The sequence below is a fragment of the Anomaloglossus baeobatrachus genome, chromosome 6 (genome assembly GCF_048569485.1).
Source record: "Anomaloglossus baeobatrachus isolate aAnoBae1 chromosome 6, aAnoBae1.hap1, whole genome shotgun sequence".
In the NCBI taxonomy this organism is placed as follows: domain Eukaryota; kingdom Metazoa; phylum Chordata; class Amphibia; order Anura; family Aromobatidae; genus Anomaloglossus; species Anomaloglossus baeobatrachus.
The window spans coordinates 23,884,781-23,907,899 of NC_134358.1; the positions used below are offsets into that span (position 1 = coordinate 23,884,781).

General features: G+C 46.5%; 1 protein-coding gene and 1 long non-coding RNA gene across 2 annotated transcripts in view; one reads left to right on the forward strand and one right to left on the reverse strand.

The window, feature by feature from the left end:
* LOC142243950 (uncharacterized) overlaps positions 1 to 23,119 on the forward strand; it is a 237,124-nt gene that overhangs the window by 101,558 nt on the left and 112,447 nt on the right. The gene's annotated exons all lie outside the window — the stretch shown is intronic.
* Positions 1 to 23,119, reverse strand: part of DENND3 (DENN domain containing 3) — an 83,166-nt gene that overhangs the window by 46,617 nt on the left and 13,430 nt on the right. The window contains exons 2-10 of the mRNA XM_075352824.1: positions 15,723 to 16,002; positions 15,401 to 15,516; positions 15,082 to 15,221; positions 13,503 to 13,614; positions 13,134 to 13,253; positions 11,543 to 11,761; positions 8,604 to 8,731; positions 6,156 to 6,311; positions 5,780 to 5,876 (exon numbers count right to left, since the gene is read on the reverse strand). Of these exons, the coding sequence (XP_075208939.1) occupies positions 5,780 to 5,876; positions 6,156 to 6,311; positions 8,604 to 8,731; positions 11,543 to 11,761; positions 13,134 to 13,253; positions 13,503 to 13,614; positions 15,082 to 15,221; positions 15,401 to 15,516; positions 15,723 to 16,002 (1,368 nt within the window). The remainder of the gene's footprint in view (positions 1 to 5,779; positions 5,877 to 6,155; positions 6,312 to 8,603; positions 8,732 to 11,542; positions 11,762 to 13,133; positions 13,254 to 13,502; positions 13,615 to 15,081; positions 15,222 to 15,400; positions 15,517 to 15,722; positions 16,003 to 23,119) is intronic.

Consider the following 23,119-nt stretch of genomic DNA (forward strand, 5'->3'; position numbering starts at 1 on the left):
TGTGTTTGTTTGCGAGTTTAAACGTTGAAAAATGATAAGCAGAAATCAGGGCCGGCGCCAGCACCCGGCAAACCCGGTCAAATGCCGGGGCCCTGAGCTGCCGGGGGGGCCCACTCGCGGTGGCAGGAGTGGCGCACCGCTACTCAGGGGGCCCGGTGGCCGCGCTGTCACCGCCCCCCGCCGAGGATCGAGTTTTCAATTGCATCGGCATCGCAGGTGCCGATACAATTGAGAGCAATGATGAGAGAGTGAGCGGCGCGCTCCCTCTCTTATCATTCTCCCCGCTGTGACTGTCGGCGTTCTTCTGACAGATCTGCAGAGGACCGCGGTGACGTCATCACTGCGCGCCTGCAGAGAGGTCAGAGCGAGCGACAGCAATGAACGATGCACCGAGGAGACCGGATCAGCGGGGGAACGAGAAGTGAGCCGCCCCTCTACTGACACTGGGCTCCCCTGACTCACAGGCCGGCCACTACACAGTGGCACTAGTACACATAGGGGCCCGGCAGCCGCTCTGCGTCTATGTGTAGTGCTGCTGTGTAGTGGCCGACCTGTGAGTCAGGGGAGCCCAGTGTCAGTAGAGGGGCCCCTGACCTGGAGAGGCCACCAGCCATGTCTGAGCTGCAGGAGTGCTCCTGACCTGCACAGCAGACGCAATCTCCATCCTGCAGGACCTGCGATGATGTCACGCCCATGTGACTGTGTGGGAGGAGAAACAGGAGGCCGGGCAGAAAGCAAGATACTGAATCCTGAAGGAGATAATGGACACATGATGACTGGTAATAAGAAAAGAGGGGACATGAGGGTGAGGGGGGCTGCAGACTGTGACAGAAGCATGTGAAGGGGTGCAGAGTGTTTGAGAGGGGTAAGTTGGGGTACAGGCAGGGTGAGATATGTGAGCAGGGTGTGTGAGATATGGGGGTGTATTGTGTGTGATATGGGGGGTGCAGGCTGTATGGGAAGCAGGGTATGTGACATATGGGGGTGTAGTGTGTGAGATCTGGGGGGTGCAGGCTGTATGGGAAGCAGTGTGTGTGTGTGTGTGTGTGATATGGGGGGGTGCAGGCTGTATGGGAAGCAGGGTATGTGACATATGGGGGTGTAGTGTGTGAGATCTGGGGGGGCAGGCTGTATGGGAAGCAGTGTGTGTGATATGGGGGGGTGCAGGCTGTATGGGAAGCAGGGTGTGAGAGATATGGGGGTGTAGGCTGTATGGGAAGCAGGGTGTGTGAGATATGGGGGTGTAGGCTGTATGGGGAGCAGGGTATGCGACATATGGGGGTGTAGTGTGTGTGATATGGGGGTGCAGGCTGTATGGGGAGCAGTGTGTGTGTGTGATATGGGGGGGTGCAGGCTGTATGGGAAGCAGGGTATGTGACATATGGGGGTGCAGTGTGTGAGATCTGGGGGGTGCAGGCTGTATGGGAAGCAGTGTGTGTGTGTGGGATATGGGGGGTGCAGGCTGTATGGGGAGCAGTGTGTGTGTGTGTGTGTGTGTGTGTGATATGGGAAGCAGGGTGTGAGAGATATGGGGGTGTAGTGTGTGTGATATGGGGTTGCAGGCTGTATGGGAAGCAGGGTGTGTGAGATATGGGGGTGTAGTGTGTGTGATATGGGGGTGCAGGGTGTGTGACATATGGGGGCAGGGGCGTAACTACCGCAGTCGCAGGGGTCGGAAGGAGAAGAGAGGTACTTGTTTTTTATTTTGCTGGCTGCATGACACATGGAGGCCTGGAGGGGCCTGGCTCCATGATACATGGAGGTCTATGGGACTGCATAATAAACATGAAGGACACCTTATACATGGACTAGAGGTGCATTATACATGGAGGAGTATGGGCTGCATAATACAATATGATGATTTATGGCGCTACATTATAATCCATATAGCACTATGGGGGCTACATTATAATAAATGGAGAAATATGGAGGCTACCTTACACATGGACACACATGGGTGTGCGTTATAAAACATGGAGGACTGTGGTGCAGTATAATATATGGAGTACTATGGGGTGAATTATAATACATGGAGAACTATGGGGGTGCATTATAATATATGACGGGTTATGTGGGACCCTTTATATTATACGGAAGGCTATGTGGGGGCCATTATAGTATTTGGAGATCTATATATAAGGAGGACAAAGATACAAGTATGGGATGGGAATGTTTTGTGCTGAGGGAAAAAGGCTCTTTTCCCTCAGCACCCAGCTTTCCCATGCTCTGCTATACATCTCAGCACCCAGCTTTCCCATGCTCTGCTATACATCTCTCAGCACCCAGCTTTCCCATGCTCTGCTATACATCTCTCAGCACCCAGCTTTACTCTGTTATGGGAAAGCTGGGTGCTGAGGGAAAGATGGATATCAGAACATGAGAAAGCTGGGTACTGATAGAGGGATTTCAGATCATGGGAAACCTGGGTGCTGAGGGTAAGAGCCAAGTGTCAGCATCATTATCCTGTACCCCGAGTGTCAGTGTCATTATCCCGCACCCTAAGTGTCGGTGTACGTGGAGGGAGGCCCCGGTCCAAATTTTGCACCAGGGCCCATCAAACTCTAGTTACGCCACTGAGTATTAATCACTGTATTCTACATGAGGGTGCCTACTGCTATCTGGCTCTGCACTGTGCTATATACAGGCTATGCTATATACAAGCTGTATGCTACATGAGGGTGCCTACTGCTATCTGGCTCTGCACTGTGCTATATACAGGCTATGCTATATACAAACTGTATGCTACATGAGGGTGCCTAATGCTATCTGGCTCTGCACTGTGCTGTCTGGGTCTGCACTGTACTATATAGGTCTGTGTACTATATGAGGATACCTAATGCTATCTGGCTCTGCACTGTGGTATTTAGGGGCTGTGTACTACATGAGGGTGCCTATTGCTATCTGGGTCTGCATTGTGCTATATGTGTGCTGTATACTACATGAAGGTGCCTAATGCTATCTGGGTCTGCATTGTGCTATATGGGGGCTGCATAGTGCATACGGGGGCTACATAATACTATATGGAGGACAATGGGGGCTTCATACTACTATACCCCCAGAGTTGTATGTCCCCTCCACCCAGGTGCTGTATGTCCCCCCCCACTCCAGAGCTGTATACACCCAGAGCTGCATGTCAACCCCCCACCTCACAGCTGTCCCCCCCCCACCTCAGTCACTGCCCTCCTCTAGAGCTGTATACCCCTTTCCTCAGTAATATGTATTCCCCCCAGTATTGTGTTTGTCCCCAGCCTCTCTTGTGATGTATATACTGCAGTGTTAGTGTGCCCTGTGTGCGGCCATGTCTGTTAGACAACCCGGGAGGTGAATGAGGCTGTTGCCGGCTTCCCAATATTAGAAATATATATACAGGATAAATATATAAAAATAATGTGTGTGTGTGTGTGTGTGTGTGTGTGTGTGTGTGTGTGCGTGTGTGTGTGTGTGCGTGTGTGTGTGTGCGTGTGTGTGTGTATGATGTGTATCTATCTGGCAGTGTATATGACTGTCTAGATTTATGTCTATTTATGTGTTTTTGTGAATTTCTCTTTAAATAAGTATGTGTACGTGTGCCTGTATGTGTATGTATCTGTGCATGTCTGTGTGTGGATGGGGCCCACTGAGACTCTTTCGCCCAGGGCCCACAAAAACCTGGAGCCGGCCCTGGCAGAAATAATAACCGAAGTTTCATCAGATTGTCTACAACCGTGATTGAGAGAAAACCGGCCGTAGCCGGCACCGTTGTCCCCGTGGGGACCGTTTAAAAAGTTTGCATGAGGAACTGCTCATGGACAAGCCCGTGAACTTGCAGGGCAACCACAAACGTTAGTGGCATGTAAATAGTTGGTTTACCGTACCGTTTCCGCAGTTGCCGCCTCCGGAGAGGCAGGTTGGAGGGAGGGCCCTCAACAGAGCAGGCTGGGGCCCAGCCACCACAGGAACCAGTGGCTACCCTCTGAAGGGGAAGGACAGATCCCGCTCGGGTGACTTGTGCTGGACTTGGGTAAAGGGGTGCTGCCTGGGTTTTAGGGGCAGCATCAGGGCCAGGTTGCTTGGGTGGGAGAGAGCGGAAACCGTACCCGTAAAACCGTTAGTAACGTTTAAGAGATGAACCTCCCGCTGTGGGATGATGCCATGATTTGTATAAATGTTACCGTTTGACTTTTATATATTTTACAGAAAATAAAACCGGTGTTGGACGGGCAGCCCGCGGACGGTCTGCATTTTGCCAAGGGGGAATGTGACGCCCTGGGCAAGCCAGGGGTCACAGGTCACAACACCACCACACCCTACACCCCAGTTAGGAACATCTAAGCTAACCCAAAATCCTTGTTGCCTTCCTCCAGGGGCTGATGTTCACACCAGGGGGTGGGCCAGGCGGTTGGCTCCGCCCACCGAGGAGTTCACAGCCCTGGAGGTGGGAAGAACCAGCAGTTGAAGCCAGAGTGGAGTTGAGTGAGGAAGAGAGTTAGAGTTTGAAGTGTAAGGAGGAAAACAGTGAAGTGGTAGAAGAGCGAAGCTGAAGTCAAGTAAAGTGAAAGAAACAGTAGTAAAGCCTGAAGTTGGTCCGTGGCTGTGTGCCTGGACAGTGTCAGCAAGGTCAGCAGACGGCGGTGATAGTCTGGAGGGGGACTGCTCGGAGGTTGCTGGAAGGACCGCGGACGGGTAGTGGCCCGGCGGTCTGGAGCAGTATACAAAGGACAGTCAGCACCAGGGCAGGGGCCTCTCGGATCCCGGCAAGGCTAGGAGTCGCCATAATTTGCCAAATCCGTCAGTGAAGGGGACGTCTGTCTCCTAACAACCAAGTCCCGATTGAAGGCAACAGTCCGACCGTAACGGAGAGACACCGCCACCGCCAAGGCACCAGTTTCTCAGGGCTAGCGCCTGCGGGCAAAGTAGGGCTCCTCCGGCCCATATCCAAGCCGGGGAGCGGGTTACCGGTGGGAACCCATCGCAACCAATATCAACATAGGTGCAGGACAGAGGGACCGTCACCTACTGGGGAAAGCAAGTGCAGCCGTCCGTGGGAACCGTCTTGCCAGCCGTGTGTTTTACCGAGAACTATGTCATCGTCTCAGGCTGAGTGAGTACCACAGTGCCGCAAGGCACAGCGCTGCCCCCGCGTCCCTGCGCCCACCAAGCCCTGCACCACACACCTCATCACTGGGCCCCGGGATCACCAACCCCTACCCACGGAGGGGCAACACAACAACTGGCTGCTCCATACCATCCTTCCCGGGATCCCCATACAGAGCAGCGGTGGTGTCAACAAATCACCACAACCGTGGGTGGCGTCACAGACAATAATAAACAATCCCCACCACCCAAAAACCACCCCTTTCACTCACGGGCGAGGAGCGCCGCTCGAGCCCCCGGGATCCGGCCCATCGCTCGAGCCACCGAGCAGCGGCAGGCCGCAGCAGCCGCAGTGCCAGCCGGACCAGAGCAGTAGGGAGAGCGCGGCGTCCCCTCCTCCGCCCGCGACAGTCCCAGTGGTCACGGACATCTCACATGATTAGTGGGGTCCCACCAGTCAGGGACATTTCCCATGATTAGTGGGGGTTCTACCAGATAGGGACATTTCCCATGATTAGTGGGGGTCCCAGTGGTCGGGGACATTTCCCATGATTAGTGGGGGTCCCAGTGGTCAGGGACATTTCCCATGATTAGTGGGGGTCCCAGTGGTCAGGGACATTTCACATGATTAGTGGGGGTCCCACAGGTCAGGGACATTTCACATGATTAGTAGGTTCTCAGTGGTCGGACCCTCTCCTGGCGTTACCTTTCTGTAGAAGGCCTGGTCCCCTGGACTTCTGCTCTTCAGAAACTCCCTGCTGTTAAATACCCGGTGCTCATAATTCAGGTGTGCCTTCACATCTCTGCAAGGAAGGAAGCCATAATTCACACATGTAGACGTCTATAACTGGATATTCCACCAATTTCCTCATTAGCGTATTACTAATGGTGGCTGTCCCCATCATTAGAGTCTTATTGGAAAGGGATTACTATATAATCACGGCTGCTGAGCCCACCTCCGCAGGCAGCCCAACTCCGCAGGCAGCCCACCTCCGCAGGCAGCCCACCCCATAAGCCATGGATTGCTTGCGGTCAGCCCTTACTTCCATGCATGGTCCATCCGTCAGTAGGTGAGGCTTTACCTGAAGATGTCCACTATCAGCTGCAGAGCGATCTCCTGGATCTCGCTGTTGAGGTTCTGCTGCCACAGCCGCCTCCGCAGTCTCTGCTCCCCGATGTCCAGCGCTGTGATGCGATGAGATTGCTCCAGGTCGTAGTGCAGTGGAAGGTTCTCCATACTGCAATAAAATGGACAGCCTTTGAAGAAGAATCCTGTGAAACAGCTGAGATTGTGTTCTCCACCCGAGTGTGCTAAAAAAAGTGACTAAATGTGTCACAAAAAAGTGCACCAGCATGAAACCCACTCCAACGGAAGTTTCTCCAAAACCAGAGTCAGAGACTCGTAGCCGAAGGCAGAAGAAAGGCCCAATCTTGCTCCCAGCATCTGCCCTGGCTGCCACACAAGGAAAGAACTGGCAGCCATCGACTGTCGACTCTCTTCCCGAGAGAGGCAAAGTGTGAGGTCCAGGAGAGAGTGAAACCTAACAGTCACACACTCCCCTACCCTAGACCTGCCAAGAGGAACCCATGAGGGGACCACATCCTGACAAAATCCTTGAGACAAAGAAAGTGTACACCCAAACATTGACAAATGATCACAAATGAATAAATAAATAATGAAGGTTTCCACATCATAATGTCCTTCAACCAGGAATTTAAAAATTCCCCTATCCTTGCCAGAAGGCGCGGATTAAGGGGGTGTGCCAGAAAGGGAAAAGAAAAGGAAAAAGAAAAAAGGAAAAGAAAAAAAGGAAAAGAAAAAAAGGAAAAGAAAAAAAGGAAAAGAAAAAAAAGGAAAAGAAAAAAAGGAATAGAAAAAAGGAAAAGAAAAAAAGGAATAGAAAAAAGGAAAAGAAAAAGGAAAAGAAAAGGGAAAAAGGAAAAGAAAGGGAAAAGAAAAGAAAAAGAAAGAAAGAAGTGCTAGTGCAAAAATGCCAAAACTCAAGTGGGTTTCCCACACCCAGTGAATTAAGGCACCCCAGGCTCACGTTGCACCTTGGGCTTTCAAACTTACCTGGCCTAATGGTGGGCCAGGGGGACCACCAGATGGCTATACGAGCCACCCAATGCCCTGTACCCAGTGTGCATATTGTATTAATCTACTAGCGCGGTCCGCCTTTTTGAAATGATACCACACTTGATCTTGACCAAAAGGTGGAGAAGCGATCTTAGTTTTGGGAAAAACTCTTGTTTTGCTAATATCCCACCCAAGAAGGCTCATTTAAGGATCAGACATTAGGACTTATAGGGTAGTATCAATAGAAGAGCGCCAGCCTTTTATTTTTTTTTTTCTTTCGGGAGACAGGAATCAGCAGAGACCCATGCAGCGCTTGCTAAAAATGAGGACGGCAACGTGCAGTGTCGCACAATGGGGTGGAGGTTGCGGGGAGGGACCACAACTATTTCACGTACATAGACGTGGTTCTCATTGGCGGGATCTTACATTTATGGTATATCTCAAGAATGTGCCAGAAATGTATCAGCCTGGAATACCAAGTTACTAAGAGGGAGGAAGGAGTAGAGTGCTGGAGTCATCACTTGTAGTGCCAAGAGGACCTGCCATGCCAGAACAGCCGAGGTGAGACAAGCCGGAGACATGCCCAGACTTCGCCTGCGCTGCGTGTGCCAGCCCAGAGCTGGAGCGTAGGAGGGAGAATCTCGCTGCCCCGAATCCTACTACTCTATTTGTCAGAGCATATCTGAGCCACAAGTGAGTTATTCTGCCCCCTCCGAACCAGACTTGTGGGAGGAAACCCACACAAACACGGGGAGAACATAAACTCCCTGCAGATGTTGTTCTTGGTGGGATCTGAACCAAGGACCCCAGCGTTGCAAGACTGAAATGGGACGTCATCAGGTTGCTGGCGCTGCAGTTACATCCTGTATCTGCTGTCATCACCCTGAATAAGACATCAGTCATCCGTTTCTTGAACTCTATGTGTCTAATGTTCCACTGAGCATGTGTCAGTTGTCAATTCCCACACATGCTCAGACTGTTCCCCCTGATCACTGCATTCTCTTTCAATGTCACTACCCGTGTGCTCCCTAGCCAGCTCTAAAAGAGAAGTGACGAGCCGGCGAGGGAGTGCACTGTCATTGCACAATGAATGGAAAAAAATGCGGTGAGCAGGGAGATCATATTGAGCATGGGTGGGAACTGACAACCGACACATGCTCAGTGGAACAACACTAGCTCAGCCCCCGAAATGGGACATCTCCGATGTGGTCTCATTTCAGGGCGGTGACTGCAGCGCCAGCAACCTTATTAAGTCTCATTTCAGGTAGGGAAAAAAAAAAAGAAACATGGGAGGAGTGACAGCAACCCCGGCCCCCTTATGACATGCTGTTTGAGGATCTCAGTGCATAATAGGATTTTCAATCAGAACATCATTGAAAGTGAAAAAGAAAGAAACAGACAGGTCGATTGATATGCAGAATTGGGTGTATTGGTACCTGCACACGTCACGTACCTGCATATAAAGCTCTCTGCTGCCATCACCGGCATGTCCGGGACCTCCCCGTCCTCAGAGTCCATCTCGTTCCCGGAGAAGGCGATGTTGCCATTATCAATATCGATTAATGCTAAATCCTCTCCTTCCTACAATTAGAAAGATCAGAAAATCAAATCAGTCATCATCGTATCACAATCACAAATGATGACCGGAATAACGGAAAAACCCAGTCCCTTCTGTACACATGAGCCCTGCACTCACTCATTGCTCATTGTGGCCACTATTTCACTGATTCCTGCAGGTTTGTATTTATGATGCGGTGTGTGCTCATATATACATGACTGTGAGCATTCCTGTGTGTGTAATCACAGTATCACTGTATACTACAGGGCGAGCAAGGCGGTGAATCAGTAGAGGTCACTAAACTAAATGGTGACAAACTGAGTCAAAAAAACCATTAAATAGCATAAAATACCAATAATATGTATCACCAGGGTTTAGGAGTTCAGCTCTGAAGACTGCGTCACCAGTGGAAGGAGGAGGCTGCGAATAAACATCATTCACCTATCCGGATATATGTGACTCTCCGCTCTGAAGCGCCACTCAATTCTTAATGTATCAGTGTATGGGATGATGTGTATTCCCTGCAGAGCTCATCGCCTCCAGGACTTCTTGTTCTTCTTAATGACATCGGCTGGATGTTTGGAGTCGTTGTGTCAAGGGAGTAATTTGGGTGAAGACTGCTAATGGAGTCTTCGTTTGGGATATTCAGAGACGGTGCCGTATTAGCTGTATACCAGTGCCGATATATCAATGTTTCAGACAATGAATACATAAGACATGTTCTGTTTCAACCAGCGTAATTCACTGAACTCGTGTATTCCAAGACACCCAATTATACAATCTGCATTTCTAACCTTGAAAACTAGAACAAGGGAGGAAGGAGTATTCAACTCCTTATTTTCTCCCAGCAAATCTTTGTTCATTAAAACATTCTTTCTGTGTAAACATTACTGATAAGACTTTTGCTCATTATTTGAAAACTTCCATTATTTGTACATCTGTTCACGTATCCTTGGTAACCCCTTCATGACTATACAACTTTTATAGATCTGTGCAATTGCTACATAGACAGACAGATAATTATGCTACTACATCTACATTTTGATTATTTACATACACAGATCTTCTTATTACGTTTAAACAAACAAACTACAGCTCAGACCACCTTCACAGTTGTTCGGCTGCAGAATAAATTTGAAGCCAATCGGACATCATCTGGTGCTTGTACATGATGGATCAGTACCTGCCTGGATTTCTCAGCACGGAGGACACCATTAATGTTGGCCAAAGCCACAACTCCTTTTGCTGAATTCGACCCCCCACTTGCGGGACCCTGCTCTGTGCTTTATACTCATTATTGTGCTGCTCTCCAGCACTTCGGGGGACCACACCGCTTCTATTCCAGCCAAATATTTCACATTGTGACCCTTCAGTCCAGACATCGGCTGCCATTCCTCTCTGCTCCAGTTCCTGATTTCATGCATAGTTCAGTCACTTGTCGTTTTTTCCATGTGGAAGGTATGAGTCTCTGGCCACAGTTCTTCCACGAAGACCATTTCTGACCAGACTTCTCCAAACAGTAGACGGGTGTAGATGAGCAGACAGCGCTTCTGTCCCACTTCGATGGGAAGAATGATGCGTCTCATCTGCTGCACTAATTTTCCTTGGCCGACATTGCCCATTTTTTGGGTGTCCTCAATCCTGAGAAATCCAGACAGATACTTACCCATCAGGTCTTAAAATCAAGGAGGCATCTGGCTAACTCCAAAATGTCTTCTGCAGGCGCACAACGACCCCAAACATCCAGCCAAGAAGAACAAAGAGTCATGAAAGCGATGATCTGGCCCCCACGGAGCCCAGATCATACATCATCCCATCTGTCTGGCATCCGATGAAGGATTCGCACAAACCTCATACACAGAAGTTCGGGGCTCAAGTCTCCAAACCTTTGCACAGTACTGAATAATCAGTCTGCACTGAGCTCAAGAGCGCCCTCTAGTGGTGACTGCAGGCAGACACAATGTTACCTAGTACTGCTATGTCTATACAGGGGATTTGGAGCTCTGGATCAGAAAAATTAAATCCACGACTGCTATAAAGATGGTATTAAAAAATACTGAGCCCCTTAATTTCCAATCTGTTGCTTTCCAGCTGTTATGGGATTACGGTCACAGTGTCGGGGTATCCTAGAAGTTGTAGTCTTACAATATCGGAGAGCCACAGATTGGAAGACTGCTTTAAAAGGTGCTCAATACCAATGGAAAGAGATTGGGGAGGGGATTGGGTGCACTACTCTAGTATCTTGGATCTAGAAATCTAAAAAAGCAAAAAGGCGCCCCCTGTGTAACACCATGGGCAACAGGTGAGAGCGAGTTGGAAATTTGGGTTCTCACCCGACCACGCTGCGCATGGCACAAATAGGTGGAGAGTGATGTATAATCCATTCATGGCTGATGATCCAGCAAATGAAGAGAGGACATAAGTAATGGAGAGAAGAGTGCGGTGGATCCCGGGCGCAGCAAAGTTAATCCAGACGGTAAGTATAAAAACCTCCCAATTTATTGCAATGCGTTTCGAAGTAGAACCCTCCCCTTCCTCTGGCATGAAACGCGTTGCTATAAATTGTAAGTTTTTTTTTTTTATAGTTACTACCTGGATTAATCTTTGTCGGCAGCGCCCGGGATCCCCCGCATTCTTCTCTCTGATAACTTGGATAAGACCAGCATAAGTTGGGAGAATTTAGGAGACTAGATCCCGACCCAATAACCCCTAGATAAACAATAGCCGCAGCCATAATAATAAATCCTACGTGATATGCGGCTGCCGGAAGTGAGACCAATTAGACATCATGTATTATGTGAACTGCTATAAAATAAAATAAATAAATAGTCGACCTTGCAAACTTCCTTGTAGTGATCCAGGTGGCAGCCCATAAGAAAAGACGTCGGGGCCATGATGAAGTCCAGCATGTGGTGCGAGAGTATGGGCACAAACGTGTGCTGCCACTTGATGGGGTGGAGGTAGACCATGAAACACTCAGCGACCAGGGTCAACAGGGCAAAGTCCGATGAGAAGAAGACAATTCTCTGCTCGGTCAGGATGCAGGCCATGATCTGCGGAGGGAGAGTGCACGAGGTTAGAGAGGAACGAAGAGGCCGCTTCATCCATAATAAAATAATAGGACACCAGTGACCGACTTATGTACTGAACCAGTGACCATCCCTAACAGAGGTGTTAACCTTATGACACTGGATTGGTGAGGATTGTTAGATCGGTGTGAGGTCCCCATTGATTGCTAGAATTGGGGACCTATGTTATATCAGGGTAGGCAGAATGGGGACCTCACGTTACGTCAAGATGGGTCCCACAGATCGGTAGAGCGGTGGACTTCTGTGACATCGATGTGGGTCCTCCCCTATCGTCTAAAAGGGAAACGTATGTTACATGGGATCCCAACTGAACACCAGAGCAAGACCTCATGTTCACAGTTTATCCCCTGTTCTCCCATGCCTGGGGTCTTGAATGGAGCAACAAGTAGCACATGCACCCACGCCATTGCACCTAAAGTCTATGGTGGTAAGGAGAACGCTGTGTGACCTGCCACTCCACCCGTCCTCCCAAACAGTGGAGTACATGAGACAGGTGATGGGGGGGCCATGCACCAGGATGGAGGGGCCATGCATCAAGATGTGGGGCCATGCATCAAGATGTGGGGCCATGCATCAAGATGTGGGGCCATGCACCAAGATGATCATACGTACCGGGATGAGGGATCATATATACCAGGATGGGGGGCTTATTGTCACACTAGTTATTAGGAAGAACCAAGCAAACAGTGAAAGGTAAAAGAAGGGGACCCCTACTTCTAGGGAAGGGGGAGATGGTGACTCCTGACCAAACCTACCACTGGACACTGGGGTCCCTCGCCACCCTAGATAGGTTCCGCACCTATGCGCCGAGCCGGATTCCTGACCCTAGACATCCCTAGTACTGAGCCCTAAAAAGGGAACGGACGGGATGAGCTCTTTATCAACCCTACCAAATGCTAAAGGAAGATATAAGGAGGACACAGGGGGAAAAGTGCATGAACTACTTATCTACAGATGACTCTGGTGAAATTGAGCAAGGCTTCAGAAACCACACAACAGCTGAGTACAAGCCGCCTGCTTGCAACCAGAGCTTGAATGAACTGAATAATATCACCAGGACAGGTTCAGGAAAGATGGGAGTATTTAAGCACAAGGGGATACTGATAATCAGCAGCTGGATGGAAGGAGGGCTCAGCTGGGTCCTAAAGGGGGAGAGATTAATACAGCAAGAAAGATACCTATACCAATGAATACTGACAGCAGGAACAATGGAAAGTCAGGAAGCATTCTGTGCAGCCAAACACTGTGACCTTCTACTGCCAGAAACCACATTACTATGTCACCTTTGCCACCTGTGGCAGATACCAAAATTCTCCAATGCGTTGGCAATAGTTACCTGTAACACTTGTTTCGGGGTGAAGCAGAGGAATGGCAGGTGCAGATCTAAATCTATTATTGGGCTTTCCAGATCTTCTCTTGATGGGAAAACAATCTGCAGAGGTTTCATGCTGAACACCTACAAGAAAAAGAAAAAAAAATGCTGGATGTGACTGAAGCATAAGAGACAACATCAATCAAGAGATCCACAATATTATATGGAGATTTATGCAGAGGTTCTATAAGTAGAAAGTCTCCAGGGCAATTAAAACTTATTTTCCGTACTGATGCCGTGATCTCATGGGGTTCCATTTACATAGTACAAATAAGCCTCGTCTCTATTTGTACTATCAGTCATCAGATATAGCAGAGGTAGTTATGTTCTTACCAGATGGAGGGGTCCCGGCGGAGGACAAGGAATCAGACATAGCTTTGCAGCAAACTCCTTAATACGGTCATCAAAGCTGACATTCCTGCTGGACTTCAATTGTGAAAGGAGGCTGAAAATGGAGAAAAACAAATAAAAAAGATGAAAACAATTTTTTAATCTGAATGGCACTTTGGGGGCTTAAAGAGATGATGCCACTATTTACCTCTGTATGCCCATATAGGACATAAGCCCCTTAACTGGGTGCGCTACTAGCTCCGGGATTGTATGAAAGACAAACCCATAAAAACCATCCTATTATTCAAAGGTATGGGGACAGGAGATGATCATATTGAAGCCAGTGACCTGATACTTTCATTTTCCAACATTATAAAATGGCCAGGCTTCCACTGACAATGTGGAATAACATTGGCATTGTACTGGACCCCATGGCGGTTCCCTTCAGTGCACATCATGTTAAACTTGCCAAAGAAGACAACAAAGGGAAGTATTACATCAGCATCTGGACTTGTAAAAACCTTATGTTTAATAGGATTATACAGTAAGGTTGGTTTACACAGGTAGATTTTGCCAACTGTTGATCATTTAGGATCTTTTTACAAGGGTCAATGCAAAATTGTATGAGGAACTAATTGTCACTGCAATAGTTCTGTCTCCATAAAATTTGCATATCCTCGGCAGCACATTCCCAATTTATACGGGGCGTTATGTTGCCAACAGTGATGGATGTATTGTTCTCAACTATCAGCTAAGGTAAAGAATGGGTTTTAAGTTTTTTTTACACAACCCAATAAAATAACACAGGTATGCCTCTCTTACCATGACAGACAGTTCTTCATGGAGTTATAGTAAGGATATCTGGAAATAACGTAAATGGCAAAAGGTACATAAGCCTCATATGTCTTCAAAGCTTTCCACTGTGGTGGCTTAAAGAGGCGATGCCACTATTTAACATCTGTGTGCCCATATAGGACATAAGCCCCTTAACTAGGTGCAATACCAGCATTCAATGAACACAGCTCCAAGATTGTTTGAAAGGCAAACCCATACAAACCATCCTATTGTGCGAAGGTATGGATACAGGAGATAATCATATTGAAGTCATTGAGCCAATACCTTTGTTTTCTAACATTATAAAGTGGCTAAGCTTTCACTGACATTGTGAAATGACATTGGCATTGAACTGGACCCCATGGCGGTTCCCTTCTCAGTGCACATCATGTTAAACTTACCAAAGAAGACAAGGAAGGGACGTAGTATAGCAGCATCTGTACTTGTCAAAACCTATTGTTTAATATGATTATATATTGAGGTCAGTTTACACAGGCAGATTTTGCCAATTGTTGATCATTTAGGTTCTTTTTACAAGGGTTAATGCAAACTGTATGGGGAACGAATAATTGTTAATGCTATAGTTCTGTCTCCATAAGATTTTCATATCGTTGGTAGTAGGTCTCCTATTTACATGGGGTGCTGTGTTGCCAACAAAGATGATGTACTGTCCTCAATTTTCAGCTAAGGGGTGCTTTTATAGTCTTTTACGCAACCCAATTAAATAACACAGGTATCGCTCTCTTACCATGACAGACAGTCCTTCAGGGAGTTATAGTAAGGATATCTGGATATAACGCAAATGGCAAAAGGTACATAAGCCTCATATGTCTTGATACTACTCGTGGAGTCCCAGTAAGCCTGCCCATTGGACAATCCCAAAGAATCCTGCAGGGACAGAAGCAAACAGACAAGAAAAAAATGAAACAAAAATGATCTTAATGTATCTACATCTCTCTTACAAGTCTAAACAAGGACGGTGCACTGGAGGATGGAAGACATAATTATCAGGTCTAATGAATGGATCCAGGGGCTGGTAATTACAGACTACACAACACTAGTTATACCTGAATGGCTCGGGAGAACTGAGCAACAACTCCGTATGTCCTGTTCCCCAGAACGTCTGTAAATATAAGGAAATGGAAACGCTCCTCTTTAGGCTCTAAGGTCACTTGCATCCCCCCTGCAAAAAAACAACAACAAAAAACTAATATATATATATATATATATATATATAAAAATCAGAAAACACAACTGAAACAAATATACCGTATATATCCTCTTTTATCCTTTATTTGCAGCTGAAGAAATAAGTGAGGAAATGTGAAAACTAGAGCAGAAGAAAAATGTGAGCCCCCAGATCCAGTACATAGGGGGGTGCATGTGTACCTGGAAAGCAAAGCTGGGGCAGCCCAATCAGGTCGATGTCTTTGGGGACACTGATCTCCTCGGTGGTGGTCTCTCTGTGATCAGAGTTAGTGCCGCTCCCGGATTCCACCTTGGGTCTCTCCTTTTTCTTCCGGAACGATCTCCTCTTCGCCACCCTCTGGTATGGGCTCTGAACGGCGGACGAGCTTTGCGCTTCATCTTTAGATACAAAAGGAGGGACGAAAACAGAGGCAATTTCCGGTTCCAATACTTTCAGACTTCTTATACCTTTCTGGGCGACCTGAGATTAAACAAAAAAAAAAAATAATATTATATTATTAATAATAATAATTAATAATATGTTCATAAAAGATACATAAAAATAAAATTTAAAAAAAAAAAAAAAAAAAAAAAAAAAAATCACCCCCCAAACCAGAACTGAAAAAAAAAACAAAAAAAAAAAACTATCCAACTACACGGAGGGCAGCAGTCTTGCTACTCAAAAAATTCCTCATGCAATTTTCTCGTGGACTGCAGCAGGTTTTCCTTTTCTGAATGCTCTACTGTCATAAAACCACAGGACCTGCTGCACAGAGGACGTTACTGGTGTGTTACGGGTGACAGACAACAGTCCTGTGGTGTCCGGCTATAGAAGGTCGCTCCTTGATATTGGAGTTTTGTGTGTCTTCTCTGTTAGGATTTTACTCTTTCTCCTTTAGGACCCTGCGGAGATATTTTCCTTACAGCTGCTAATCATCATCTCTCACCCTCAAATGTCTTTTTATATCTGCATTTCCCTTTGGTATGTTGCTGGTGATAGAGGTAAGTTTCTATACGATCCTCATTGTAAGCAATTGGCTTGTACTCATCTGGAGAAACGTTGTGAGTTGCTGTTCCTCTCCCGAGGTTTACTTTAGCCTGTATGTTCTTTAGGACTAGTGCTCATCCCGCCCATTCCTTACCAAGGGCCCAGTTCAGGGTCAGCCAGGGCCAGGTATCCTGCTCAACGGATAGGTGGGCCCTGTGCGCACTTGCCGTTTTTTGCCGCGGATTTCCTGCGGTTTTGCTGCATGTTTCGCTGCAGACAATGTTCATAACATCTCTGCAGTGAATCACCAGCAAAACAGATGGGGAAAAAAAAAATGCTGTGCGCACTATGCGGATTTTGACAGCTGCATGTTTTGCTGCGGGATTCCCACAGCAAAAACAATTGCATGTCACTTCTTTTCCGTACATCGCTGCGGGATTTCATTCTATTGACTGCAATGTAATTGTGAAATCCCGCAGGGAATAACGCGGGCAGCAAATTCTGTGCGGTTCATTGCGTTTTCCTGCGTTATTCCCTCCGGTATTTTGCGGTTTACCTGTGGTAATGTACATCGTTTGCCTGCGGTTTGCAGGGAAGTGATGTCATTACAGGAAGAGGAAGCGGAGCAGAGTAAACACAGACATCACAGACAAAGACACAGACATAGAATACACACAGATCACACACAGACATATAGAATACACATAGAAAATCAAACGAACATATAGAAAGAAAAAAAAAAAAACACCTGGGACCCGGGTGCGGTAATCTTTCAGACCTTGCGGAATTTTCTTAAGAAAATTCCGTTTTCCAGTGCGCACAGGAGATCAGGGAAGCCAGGGGGCAGTGGAAGCTTTTATCAGGGGTCCCCATCTCCCTCCTCTCCTAGGCACAGAGTTTCCCTTTCCTCCCTTTTCACCCTTCGCTCGGTATTTCACCATACCTGGTGTGACAGCCGGCAGCACCACACTGCACTATTATTTTTACCTGAGAACCTGCAAGTGTGTAATACATGACAGATGCATACTCTTTAGTGACAGATGATTTTAGCTCTGCACCATTAAGACTGTAATAGCTGTAACTCTGCCTTAGCTGCAGTCTATGGGAGGCTGTAGTGGTCTTAAAACCATGCAGTTCAGACCCTGCACATGCTTTACACTGCAGCTTTGCTCCAACGAGACCCAACCATGATTATTGACTCCAACTTGACAACTAAGAAATCTACTTCCAGACCTAAGCATTTGTTCTGTCCCGCCCTCATACTTTACACTGCAGCTCTGCTTGTTCAAGTTTGCTACAACGGGAAGTAGAGTGCACATTTCAAATCAGCAGCTCATCAATTTATGCTGCGGACGTTACCCCCCACCTTTCTATAACTAAATCAGTAATGAAAACGTGTCCTGTGTGCACGCGCCATTATAGAGCGGATTTCCCACGCATTAAAAAAAAAATTGAAATCTGCAATGAAAATTTGCAGAAAGAATTTTCTGCTGCGGATTTCAGAGAGCTGTTTTTTGTTTTTTTTTGCAGGATGAGTTGTAATTTGGAATGACCCCTTTTATTTTGCAAATGTGTTCAATAAATGTGCTGAAAAACGGGTTAAATAGTGATGGGGTTGAGAATGCAACAATAGGCGTCACGTGCAGGGTTCCTCCGCAGGCGTATCCACAATCCGTACATCTATTTATACCGGTAACTCAGGAAGTCACTAGATTTCCCTGATCCTTCATGTACAAGATAACAGATGCATCCGGGTACCTGGCCGGGACGGGTTATAAGAGTGCAGAAACCAGGAGAGAAGGTCGCACGTTCCATATCTGTATCACACATCTGACCACAATATCTGCAGATGGAACGGCCGCAGGTTCAGGGCGAGGATTAGCCCCATTTAATAGGCCGATATTTACCTGCAAATTCCCATCTGCATACAGAAATTAACCCTGTGCATGAGACGAGGATGGACATTAAATTTCACGCAGATTTCCAACCCCTTGAGAAAGCCGCAGGACGCGGAGCGATGATGTAGGATACATGTCAGGTCACCCTTGTTACTTATTCTTTACAAAAGCAAAAAAAAAAGTAACTGGAGCCAAGACAGGAAAGTCATCTGGCTCTGATCCTGCAGCACCAAGGAACATGCAGATGTAGCAGAGCTGAAGATGTCATTTAAAGGGTTAATCCCACTAGAATAAGCCTTTTCCATATGCCCTACTAGGCAGTGTTCACACTAGGTGGTTTGTGCTTCCTTTCATCGGTGGACTATAGTGGAGCCAAATACAGCTGATCCTGGTGGATTACATGCAATTGGTTCACAGTTAATTCCCAGAAAAAAAAATAAAAATCTCTGGATCCTCCATTTAGCTTCATGGCTTCTCCTGTGTGCGGGGATCTACCACCAGCCTCATTTACTTGATTAGTGCCCCTGAGAACAGGAAAAACTGAAGGTATTGTTGCGCTCAAATAAAGCTTCTGACATTTTATTTTCGTGATCGGGAGCTGAGCCCGCAACATTCCTGGCAGATGTCGGCTGTGTTACACAGCCAGCGCCTGGATGATGTAACAGCAGCAACTAGAGGCAGCTCCAATTCTTGCCGTTTAACCATTTCAGTGCATTGTCAATCACAGAACGCCGAATTAAAATGATGCGCTCACGGACATGTGCAACGTGGTGGGTTGCTGACGGGTCACCTTGGGGCGGGGGACCTGCTAAAGCCCCAATCTGAAGCCTCATATGAAACCCAACAATCTTCGGTTCAGGTTCCCTTGTCTCAAGGGGTAACAAATTAAAAAAAAACCCAAAAACGAGCTTTTTTTTTTATATAAAGAATAAAAGTGAAACATTCTTTCTCGCCTTTAATAAGAAAAAAAGTAAAAAAAAAAATAATTATATATTATGTATCAAAACACACTGATTTTTATGGGGGGGGGTTGTTGCACATGTCTGGGAATTGCAATAAAAAAAAGTGATGGAAAAGTAATAATTAAAAAGTTAGTTAGAAAAATGCAAAAAAAAAAAAGAAAATTGGTCAAGGCGAGAAGGAGTTAGCGGGTTTATATAAAATAGGGCTAGCTCCTGTGTGAATGAATACAGGGGCCTATTCATCTGGGGGCTGCAGTGCTAGTGTGTGTGTGGGGGGGGGGGGGTTTGGAGCAGACACAGGTCAGATTTTCCGTATCCTTTACCTCTGGCAGACACTAGTTATATTGTATAAACCAACACTCCGCTCGGTTTATTTTACACAGAAGATCGCAGCTCGCCGGCTCCATCCCCAATCTGCCACATAACTGGGTACGACTACACCAAGTGCCCGCTCCTGCACGAGGCCAATGGGCAGCATTAGCAGAGGGGCTTTGGCTTAAGTTTCTACCATTTTTTTCCCCCAAGATCTCTGCTGGCAATCAGTAAATGAGCCCATTCATTATTATAAAGAAATCATTAATAATTAGCGCAATCAATATGGCGACTGCTCCAGCGCTCATTACCCGGCTCTCCTGTGCCGGGACCCTTCTGGTATGTGCCCGGCCGTGGTTGTATAAGCTTTGGCTGATGTTATCTATACATTTTTTTTTAAACCTCTTTGTATCTAAATCAGGAAATTCCAGTATTCTTCAGTTGAATGTGAACATGACCGGCAGTGTTGTCATAGTCCACACACAGTGATGCTGCGCAGTCATGTCATTCCATATTGATCGATCAGCCATAATATTAATAGAACAAGAATAACGCTGTATTGAGGGGGGTGGGGGACGCTATAAGATCCCAAAAGCTGTGCTGTGGTGTCCGGCACCGTCATTATTAGGCTATGTCCGCACGTTGCGTCGGTGTACCTGCAGTTTATTCTGCACGTTTTCCTTCCCTTGGTTTTTGACCAAATGGCTTTTGACCATTTTTTAGCGCTAAAAACGCATGCGTTTTTACCGCGTTTTTAGCGCTTTTTACCTGCGTTTTCACCTGCGTTTCTGCAGATGCGTTTTTGAGATCAAGACACTGAGAAATAAAGTTGAATTAGTCAAAAAGAATGAAAAAAGAGAAAAAAAGTATAAAATTAACTTTTAATAAAATTATATGGTAAATTATCAATTTTAATGTAATAATAGTGGTTATGCACATTTTAACAGAAAAATAGCTAAAGTTTATTATTTTTTTACATTTAAATTTTCGGTTATTGTGTGTGTGTAAAGGAACATTAGAACCCATTACTTTTTGGCCAGAAAAGCATGCGTTTTTGGAGCCAAAAACGCAGTTGAAAAGCAGGTAAAAAGCATGAAAAACGCAGGAATTGTGATTTTGGTTGCATTTTGCCATTTCTCATTGACTCCAATGTTAAGGAAACGCTGCAGAAATGGCAAAAACAACTGACATGCTGCTTCTTTTTCAGCATGGTTTTTGACCACAAATATGCAAATTAAACGCTGCAGAAAAAAAAGCAAAGTGCAGACAGGATTTCTGCTTTTCCCATAGACTTTGCTGGAAAACAAAAACGCATGCCTTTTTGCCCAAAAACGCTGCTGCCAAAAACGCTGCAGAAACGCGGTAAAAAACGCAACGTGTGAACATAGCCTTAGCAGAAAATCCTTAAGTGAACAATGGTGAACACTTGTAATGGTATGAAAAGACCACGACTGAAGCCACGTTTATCAAAACTTCCCTTGAATACAATCTACATGGAAATCTTCAGTGGCCAAAAAAAAAAAAAAAAAAAATGTATAAAATAAATATATATAAAATATATATTTATTTTTTTTTTACAAATCTACAGCTTTTGTTGCAGAGTTTCTGCACCAATTTGAAACGTGAAATCTGCAGCATAAGTTGCAGTAGATATTACAATTTTTGGATTTGGTTCACCCCCCCCCCCCTCCACATTGGGTAAATTCACCGATGCTGCAAACTCTACATTGAAAAAGGAGAAATCTGCAGCATAAATGTCCATATCGCCATCCCCAAGACCCACTCAGTTTGCTGTGGATTTGGTTCTGGAATTTCCGATATCCACAGTGCGCAGCACATCTGTGCCGGCCGTGTACATATGTCACAGTCCATTAGTGGCGAGCCTGGTGGGGGTGAACGGAACTTGACCTTCTCCAAGGCGTTTATCCCTCCAAAACATTGCTACAAAGTCAGTGCCAAAGTGGCTAAAATGTGCGCGGAGGGGGGTTGGGGGTGCTTTGTGTTGGATGGGGTTGGGTGGCAGCAGAGGAGGCACAGCACAGGCATCCCGGGCACAGATCCATGCAATAATCTCATGCTTCATAGACTGGCAAATCATTACATGCAGAATTCGAGGAAAGCGGTTTCCACTTGGAGCAAGGTGTCTACTACACGGGATGAATCGGTTTTGTTTCTTAATAGTTGTCTAAAGCAAAGCAGCAATTGTCAAACTGTATTCCAGAAAACCCCATGGTTAATTAATGGGGCCATCCCTTCTATAATGCTGCGCCTCAGACGATTCTGGTCCTTGTAGGGGATGGAATACACAAAACGCGTTGGTTCTACCTTCCCAGGTCACGTGAGCTGCTAATATACAATAAATGTGACCCCAGTTTCCATGTGCCTCACCGGTCAGAAGAGCTCAGTGGTAATGATTATTATAGGTCTGAGTCATGGGCCGCACTCCGGAGCTGAACTCCTCCATCTGTGGCTACATCCTGCTCAGTCACAGTCAGGCGCTCACAAGGTGCGGACGGGTTTATTAGAGCCGTGTATGTACCCAGTGATCAGTATTTGTTTAGTAGGCCTGCCTGGTAATTCAGAATTATAGTAGGGGGGGGGGGGGTGAGAGGGCACAATGGGCAGTTATTAAAGATGCAGGGAACACACTGGGCGTGAGTTCACACAGTTATTGTCCTACGTTTCCTCTGATCACAATCACCACTAGGCTCCAGACTGATACATTGTAGCACAGTATCAGAACACAGGACGCATTTGTCTTTCTTTCTTATCTGGATACAATTGTAGCAAACAATTAAAAGGGGCGGGACACGTTCTAACAATGTGCAGTGAGCACCGATCTGGTCTTTTCCAAGTGATGCCCCCTCGTAACCTGGCTGTGGACTCAAGAAGGTGGGCATGTCACTATCCCCGTCCACCAACAGCCTCCAGAAAATGCAAGCTGTATTGTAAACGAGCACATGCAGGGCATAGGGTATGATATATCTGGACACACCGGTGCAACAATCATTCACCTGTCCATCATTCCATCACTGTTCATCCCTCAACCTTCTATCTTATGGTTGTTGTCAACTTTAGGTGCAAACCATTAGCAATAGGCATGGACGCTCTACAATGGCACCTATGGCCACTGGTAGCCATCACGTGCCTCAATGAGGCCCATAGTCTCCTATAAAAGCAATGCTGTTCGGGAGGAAAACTTGCAGAATATCTGTATGAAAAATAGCAACAAAAAAGAGGAGCTAAAAACTTCCCCAAAAATGTATTATAAAATGTACTCACAGCAAAAAAGGGCAACCAGTCCAGTTAGCCCAGGCCAACACATCTAATGCACAAACAGGATGCAGACAAGCCTCTCAACATGATGGACACTTCACAGGTGCAAGGTAAATTGCACACTAGTGGCGCGCATAGGGCACTGTTCACACTTGTATGCGC